This window comes from Hemitrygon akajei, chromosome 22 (genome assembly GCF_048418815.1).
Source record: "Hemitrygon akajei chromosome 22, sHemAka1.3, whole genome shotgun sequence".
NCBI classification, from domain to species: domain Eukaryota; kingdom Metazoa; phylum Chordata; class Chondrichthyes; order Myliobatiformes; family Dasyatidae; genus Hemitrygon; species Hemitrygon akajei.
Genome location: NC_133145.1, coordinates 61663381 through 61672346, shown reverse-complemented (window position 1 = coordinate 61672346; position 8966 = coordinate 61663381). Strand labels below are relative to the sequence as shown.

The 8966-nt window shown below is 40.3% G+C and overlaps 1 protein-coding gene across 2 annotated transcripts in view; it reads right to left on the bottom strand.

The window, feature by feature from the left end:
• Nucleotides 1-1198: 1198 nt before the first annotated feature.
• The window catches only part of ern1 (endoplasmic reticulum to nucleus signaling 1), a 96046-nt gene continuing 88278 nt past the window's right edge, over nt 1199-8966 (bottom strand). For both annotated transcript variants that reach the window (XM_073026409.1, XM_073026410.1), the window contains one exon: nt 1199-7289. In XM_073026409.1, the coding sequence (XP_072882510.1) occupies nt 7068-7289 (222 nt within the window). In that variant the 3' untranslated portion in view covers nt 1199-7067. The remainder of the gene's footprint in view (nt 7290-8966) is intronic.

Sequence of the window (8966 nt, the reverse complement as noted above, 5' to 3'; positions counted from 1 at the left end):
CTAGAAAACCAAGGCTCAGACCAGAGACACAGGAACTAGGCTCCAGGACAACATCTCATTGCACCATCGATCTACAGGCCATGACCCTCAGAGACTTGGGCTAGTTTACATTTTTGTGACTAAATTGTTCTGCTATCCTAACTACATGTACCATGCACTATGTCTTGTGTCTGACCATTGGTACTGTGTTTTGCACCTTGGCCCCAAAAGAACACTGCTTTGTTTGGCTGTATTAATGCATATGGTTGAAATGACAATTGAACTTGAACTTCAAGTTCTATCTGATTATTGCCATGAAGGTTTCTGTCAGCCAACTGTGGCTTTGAAGACTTACAACCATCAGGCTCCTGAACTGGTGTGAACAACTTCACTCACCTCAACTCTGAACTGATTCTACAACCTACAAACTCACTTTCAAAGACTCTTTACGTGTTCTCGGTATTTTTTTTATTTGATATTTGTCTACTTCTGCACATTGGTTGTACAGTTTTATGTAACTTCCATTGTGGTTCCTTGTTTTCCTGTAAGAAAATGACTCTGAAGGTATAATATATACATACATACACACTTTGATAATAAATTTTACTTTGAACTTGACCCTTGGTCACCATTTTTTTTTGGGTGGGAGGGAAGATTGCTGCAGGGGTAAAAATATTTCTGAATTTCATTACCTGCCATGATCTGATTTTAATATAATGCTTAGCAGCCAAGTTTAGTTATAAATCCTGCACTTTCAGTCTGATGGGCCTGTGTGTAAGATTTTACCGATCGAATTTCAGAAAGTCGTTAGCTTTCCTGCTCCCACATCACTGGCCCCTTGATGATCCTTAGGGTCTCTGATCTTCATGACGCTGCCACCCAGTCACAATCCCAGCTTCCATCTGACTTTGCCAACCACCGTATAAATATTATTTTCCACAAATCTGCTCAGTGGCCCACAAATCAGCTGTTTTTTTCCTGATATTCACACACAATTTGGGTAGGGTTTCAATTATGTCAGTTAAACAAATTGCAATGGTCTCAAGGAAACATTGCCCCAGGGTACTTCACAGGAGAACCATCAGCCAGAAATGGGTGCCAACAATGTTTAATTTGAAGAAAGCAGCAACTAGATTCTTAAAATGAACCTTGTTGCCTTTAATCAACTAGATATACAGTTCAGTTTAACAGGCGCTAAAATATACAGAACACAAATGGAGATATTTCAGTATTTTATTGCATTAACCCAGAGCAACAGATTAAAAAAAACAATTACATTCCCAGTTTTTTAAAGCATGATTTACCATTGCAACTGTGTAAATCTAAGACAATTCATAAATAATCCAAATCCAGTAAAAAAAAGTTCCGATCTGTAGATTTTGCTCATTTCTTGCACAATCCAAAATAATTAATGCTTTTCACAATTCATGTCAAAACACATAGGTTATGTAACTTTTTATTGATCAAATTTGTACTTTTATCACTGTAGTCACACAATAATATAAATATATATTAATTGCTACATCTCCATCTCACAGCAACTGATACAAATTTTATAAACATTTCATATTATCAGCAATCTTCACACAACAAAACATCACTGAACAGTCACTCTGAAAGGAGTTAACTGGTTGTTACCCCGATGCTTGGGTGATTAAAAAGCTTGTGGATTCAACTGTCAGCAGATCACAGAGTTCTCCTACTGCCTGCAGTTAGCTGCTTAAAGGCACAGTTGTTTAATTATTAATTGAAGCCACAAGAAGCTTAAATTGAGTATCATCTATTATAGCCTTCATCTAAATTGGGGAGATTTGATAGAGGTATATAAAGTTATGAAGGGTATAGAGAGGGTAAATGCAAGCAAACTTTTTCCACTAAGGTTGGGTGGGTGGAAGTGAAATGTTTAAGGGGAACAAGAAGGGGAACTTCTTCACTCAGAGGGTCATGAAAGTGTGGAATGAGCTGCCAGTGTAAGTGGTGCATGCAAGCTCGATTTCAACATTTGAGAAAAGCTTGGATAGGTACATAGGTGGTAAGGGTATGGAGGGCTATGGTCCCAGTGCAGGTTGAGGAGAGTAGGCAGTTTAAATGGTTCAGCATGGACTAGATGGGCCAAAGGGCCTGATGTAGTGTTCTATGGTTTTGACTCTAAATAGCTGATCAACGACAATAATTTTATTCCATTTTCTATAAACTCTTTGTCCAATTGAAGCACTTCATCTTATTACATGAAAAAGAAACATATTGTAGAATATATCCGTATCTCTTTAATTTAGAGAAATTGGATGTCAATTATCTTAAGTAATGTTTGTGCTGGTGTAATTTTAAAGACAAATCATTTCCATGGTCAATTTGCAGTTCATTTATATCAGAATACTTCATGTCCAGGATGGAGAGATTTTAGGATTGAAATAACAAACTGCTGGAGGAATTCAGTGGGTTGGGCAGCATCTGCAGATGGTAAGGGTCTGTTAAAGTTTCAGGTCTGGACTGATCAATGGTCTCAACCTGAAACGATGGCTGTCCATTTCCCTCCACAGAAGCTGTGTGACACACTGAGTTCCTCCTGCAGCTCATGTTTTTAGATTTTAGTATGCATCCAGTAACACCTTAATTTTTTAAAGCACCTTTACTGTGCAAAATGTCAAAAGATGCTCTACAGAGTTATTACCAAGCAGAATTTGCTACAGATACTAAAGAGGAATTATGAACGATGATGAAAGCCTAGAGAGATTGGCTTAAGGAACCTTAAAGTGAAGTTTGAGGAATAGAAGGGTTTAGGAAAGAATGAAAGTAGAGGATACTCAGAAGATCTGAAAAGGAAGAGATGATCATTTTGAGATACAGTGGGGCTCTGGAGGTTTGAAAATGTGGTGGGAATTTTAAAACTGAGGTGATTGGAGACCAACGTAGTCCCTGAGCACAGGGTAATGGGACAATGGCAGTTCAGGAATCATTCACACAAGGAGGCTGGCAGAAATATTGTAACAACAGTCTTGTCTCTTGGTAATAATGACATGATTTCAGCAGCAGGAGGGCCGATGCTGTTAGAACGATGTGGCCGTGTGCACCAAGAATCATCTCTGGGGAAAATACGATCCAACAGTCAAGTTCGAGTCAAAGACCAAAAACAATGACATCAATTTTATTTATATATTTATTGAGCTACAGGGCGGAATAGGCCCTTTCAAACCTTTGAGCTGAACCACTTAGCAATCCTCTGATTTAATCCCAGCCTAATCACAGGACAATTTACAACGACCAATTAGCCTACCAACCAGTAAATCTTTGGACCATGGGAGGAAACTAGAGCACCTGGAGGCAACCCACGCGGTCATGGAGAGAACATACAAACTCCTTACAGGCAGCAGTGGAAATTGAACCCAGGTCAGTGGTATTGTAAAGTGTTGTGCTAACCATTACACTACTGTGCCGCCCAATTTTTATAGCATTTTTTAGAGGACACCTCTGTTCATTGAAGAACTTTACAGTGGAGTGCTGGAGATGCAGCCTCCAGTGTATTTTCTCACTAAGTTCTGATGTATGAGAGAACTGGGGTATCCAAGAACAGATCTTTGGGGACACCGGCAAGCAGGAGAAGCCATTGTGAATAATTCTTTGGACACTGTGACTGCAGTCTCAGGAAGGATGGTTTGATCAACCATGTAAAGGCTGCAGATAGTTTAAGAATAAAAGGCACAACAGACTACCATGGTCAAACACTCAAGACTTGATTACAGAGTTTAATAAAAACAGTTGTTTCAGTATGTCAGGACCAGAAATGTACTGACTGGAAGAATTCAAGCAGAGCTCGTGAATGATACTAATGGATGTGAGAAATCACTGCACACTCAAGGACCTGAGACAAGCGCTTGGTCCAAAGCAATCAGTTTGCAAAGGGATAATAATGACACATTTAAGAAGGGTAACAATACCAAAGAGAGAGAAATGTTGCCAATATTTGGCAACATGGAAGTCAGAGAGAGAGAGGCAGATGTTCAGCATAGTGAAAATGGGATAAAAAGATCAGGAGATAAGAGAAACGTGTTGAAGAAAGCCTGACCAGAAAGCTAGAGAAGGGAGTTAGTAGACTCTATGGTCTCAATCTTAATGACAAGTCCACAGGTTCCTCAGACATGCCAATGGAAACAAGGGTAGAGAAAACAATTTCAGGACCATTCTGGAATATTGTGCAGGAAGGCATATAATGGCAAAATACGAGGGGTGATTGATAAGTTTGTGGCCTCAGGAAGAAGGAGTCAATCTTAGAAAACCTAGCACATTTATTTTTCCTACATTTACACACTTAGTCCAGTGGTCATGGGGCATACGGATCCCTTCTTTGTAGAAGTCGGCATCTTGGACCTCCAGAAGTGGCCCACAGCATGGGGTGATTGATAAGTTCGTGGCCTAAGGTTGTAGGAGATATTAACTTCAAACTTTCTGCATTTTCACTCAAAGAGTTGAACTGCACTTGCATGTAACAAGAGCTGTATAACTCACCTCCTTCTACCTTAGGCCACAAACTTATCAATCACCCCTGCTGTGGACCACCTGGAGGTCCAAGACACTCTCATTACATGCACATGCAGTTCAACTCTGAGTGATTATGCAGAAAGTTTGAAATTAATAACTCAATTCCCGACCTGTATGTTCCACGACCGCTGGACTAAGGTGTGTAAATGTAGGAGGGGACTATGTTGAAAAATAAATGTGCTAGGTTTTCTAAAATTGACTCCCTCTACCTTAGGCCACAAAATTATCAATCACCCGTCGTAAGGCATGCCATTATTAAATCCTGTATTTTATCACTAAAGCCATCTCGTACTAGTGTGGCAATCTTTTACAAATGGCTGGTTACCCCAGAAATAGTTTACTACAGGGGGAATCCAAGTGTGAACCAGCAGTTTGCAGAACAACACTTTACAGGTCAATCTGTAAAAGCAAAGGATGCAGTTTCAATTAATCTTGCATTTTGAAAATGAATGAGAGTATTTGACTTGTGAACTAAATGCCTTGCATTTAAGATGTGTACAGCAGTGAATTCAGCCCATCTGACAGTGTAGGTGGGCTAGAACAGGCTAATGGGCCTTTGCCATTTCACAGAGGATCAGGAGCTGCCCACTTCAACTCAATCATGGCTGATCGGCATCTGAAGTCCACTTACAGAAAAGTTGACAGAAACTGTTTGGTCAGAATTGAAATGGTGTGTTTAAAAAAAAAAATGTCACTGTGGTGAATATGATGTTGGTGACTTATGCGTGAGGATTTTCACTTCAAACAACAATGGGAGAACGCCAGTGCTATGGAACAAGTAGAACTTGAATGTGCACCTCAAGTGCTTAAATCACAATTCTACATACTTACCAATCCAGTACATACATAACAAAATTAAACTACAATAGAACTGCTTCATATGAACCATTAATGACAGATTAAATCTTTTAGTGCAACTGCCAAAATAGAAAAGAACAAAACTTAAATCATATTTCACATATACTCTGATTGTGAAGGCATTGCTGGTTATTTTCACATTATTTTCCAAAACAAACCAACGCAAAATTAACACTTGGCAGAAACATCTTACAAAACCACAGCAGAAAAAAAACACGCACTAAAATCAGCTCTGTACATTAAATGCTGAAAAGACAAAGCTTTTACTCATCAGATATAAAGATACCCCCCAATAAATAAATAAGTTACTGCTTTTAATTATCAATATACTAAACAATTATGCTGATAATTAAAACATAGACTGCACTGTCTTGTGAAACAACGATTTTTCACTGTAAGTGCCAAATACAGATCTGTTAGGACAAACCCAGCTGCCAGGGAAACCAGGTACCTATAGCACAGGATGGGAGAATTTTACACAAAGGATAGGACACATCTTTGCACCACCCCTCCCCGATGACCTGAACTCGAGAATCAACACACAGGAGCCGTGAGGGGCAGGGGAGGAGGAATAAAATAAGGAAATAGGAAGCAAACTGATTTAATAAAGTTTTTTTTGTAAAAACAATAGTTAAGCTGGGAAAGAAATGCAACAGCAGTTGATCCATTTACCCTCCACATGCCATCACTGTTTCCTTGACATCCCTGCACAATGTAGCTACCTTGTTCTACATTAGGCAGAGGACAGATATACAGATAATCCAGCCTTTGGTATATTTTGCCCCAATTTAAACAGTCCTGTAGACAGTTCAGGCTGCTTGCATGTGTTAAAATACTGTTGTTCATCTACAGTGAAAACCTGGAAAATTAGCATCAGTATTTGGACTTAAAGGTGAAAAAGAATTACACAAACAATGTAGAGACATACAGCTATAAATTCAAAACTTTTTAAATAGGGACATTGCCCTAGTATAAAACCCTGCTCAGTGGGGCATGGGGTGGGGTGGGGGAGAGAGGGTCTGAAAGCACAGCTTTCAATGGGCTTATTGTTCTGTGTGGATAACCAATCTCCGTCTGTCTCAATATTCATTGCCCTGTTTATGGGAAATGAATTTAAGTTACCAATAGCAATGGACCAGAAAATGTTATGGATCACTATATGGAGCTGAACTGCCTTATTAACTCTGGTAAATTAACCCATGGTGGTGTAGGAGCCGCTCAATTCCTTACAAGTGGTCTTAACCAAGTAAACATGACTGTCACCTGCAGACACATTTATATTTCAGGATTTAAACTTGTTTGTGCATCCACTTTCAAAGATTAGAACTTTGAAGAAACGACACATACAATAGCCCAGAACAGTATTTGTCACCATGACCTTTCTTACTTTACATTTAAAAAAACCCTTTTCTTCCTGTGAGGAAAATATTTTTTTATATTAAAAATGCAGAGGCAGTCAAACAGTAGATCCAGTCATTGGAGAACTACGTTCACATTCTGCCTCAGATTATCCTGTGGATCACGCATAGCTTCCATAGGCACTTGAAAGAAGTTTGACGACATCTTTATTTTGCGAGTGTTATTCTGCCCAAAGTAGTCTCTTTATACTTGCCATGCTAATCCTTAAAAGGCCCTGTGGCTGGAATGCTTTTTGTACTTGAAAAGTTTCCCTTTTCAATCTTCCATCCCTTGGTTTATTGGAAGTTATCAGGGACCAACGGGATTAATTGCCTTGGTTCTGCAGCCTCCTGGTAGTAGTACGGATGAAAGAGTCTCTCCTGGCTGCAGATCTGCATTGCCAGATATGTGTGGAGCAACAGATGGGGAAAACGAAGAGTGAAGTAGCAAACAAATTCATCTGGGACTGAGCCCAGAGTTTCCTGCACATCCTCAGGCAATTCTCTATAGTGGTGTTTCTGAAAATAAAAACGACAGACAAGATTTAGTATAGGCAAAAAAACAATTATCAGACTTTCCCCTTATTATAGAAGTGCTGGCATCTCCATTTTCTAATTTTCAACAATTTCAGCCCCTGCACGAGAAAAACTGCACGTCTGTTCCATTCACTTACCTGCCCATGGCAAATGGTGTTTGATAAAAACCCAGCACTCCTATTCTATTCAATGATCCCCCAGCAAGAGCCTGCCCGTGGGTGAATGAACAATGGGCAGGGGTGGAGCTGGGGAGAATATACACCAATAAATCACTGAAATAAAACTAATATTAAATTCAGCCAATCACTGAATATTTATTTCACTCCAAGGCTCTATTCTTTCAGGCTCTTTGAAAACCTTTTCCAAAACCTTTTCAGTTTCTACCTTTTCCAAAAGCTCCCTGCTGGAAATCACTGTAGGCCTTTTAAAACAAAAAACTTCACACCATTTTAAATGTTTCTTCCCCCAGACTAATCTGATCAACCTTCTGATAGTCTGATAGTCACCCCATCCCTGTCCCTGCACTGCATGGTAAACACTTTAAAGCTCTTTTTGTTTGCATTGTAAATATACATGCTGATAGTTATGTTTTATGCACATTTTATTCTATATCTGTACTTTAACCTCTAACAATTCTTTATGATTGTTGAATGCTGCTTTCTGTTGCAATGTCATGTCTTGACCAGCACACTGCAGCAGATTCCTGATACATTAAATATATATGGTGAATAAAGTTGATCCTTGATCTGCTTCCCTGAGTCAGTTTACAACTACGCTGACTCTAGGAGGTGTAGAGATAAATGACATTTCACCTCCCCTGCTCTTTGCCCCTGCCCTACACAAGGTTGGACTGCTTGTCCATGAGCTAATCACCACGTCGACATCAGCTGCACTCAGGCTGAAGTGAGAGATGGGCTCCTGTGTTACAGACCACACTGTCATGCATGCCTAGGTAATGGTGACAAGGGCTTTTCAACACCAATAACAAACTCTTCACACCCCCACATATACACTGAGCGCAGAGACGTTGTTGGTTACTATCCTGACGTCTTTGCTGATCAGTACCACACCCTGTGTGCTGGTGGAGCGCCCTGTGATACAGTTGCAGCAGTGAAGATGCCACAAATGCTTAGTTCGCAGCTTGGTTACATACTGTAGCTGTGATACAGACTGTGAACACCATTGTCAGAGGTCCTCCCACCCTTTAATCACTCCAAAGCTGCAGGTACTTCATAGATATGGCACTCCATCACAGACAGGAGCCACAAACTCCACTTCCCTGGATCTATTCTGACGGCCTCGCCCACCAGCAAGGAAAACAAATGCATGGGAACACCATGACCTCTGGGTTCCCCTTCAAGTTCCACTCCATTCTGATCACTGTTCCCAAATTCGGGAATCCCCTTCCCCAGCTCCATCGTGGGAGAACCTTCACCACAAGGCAATTAATTTCTCAGTTATTCACACTTCTCACAAATGAATTCCAGACACAAAATGCTGGAGGAACTGAGCACATCAGGCAGCATCTGTGGTGGGAAATGAACAGCTGAAGTTCCGGACCCCATCCTGATGAAGGGATGCTGCCTGACCTGCTGAGTAACTCCAGCATTGTGTGTGCGCTGTTCAAGGTTTCCAGCATCTGCAGAATTTCTTCAGAAT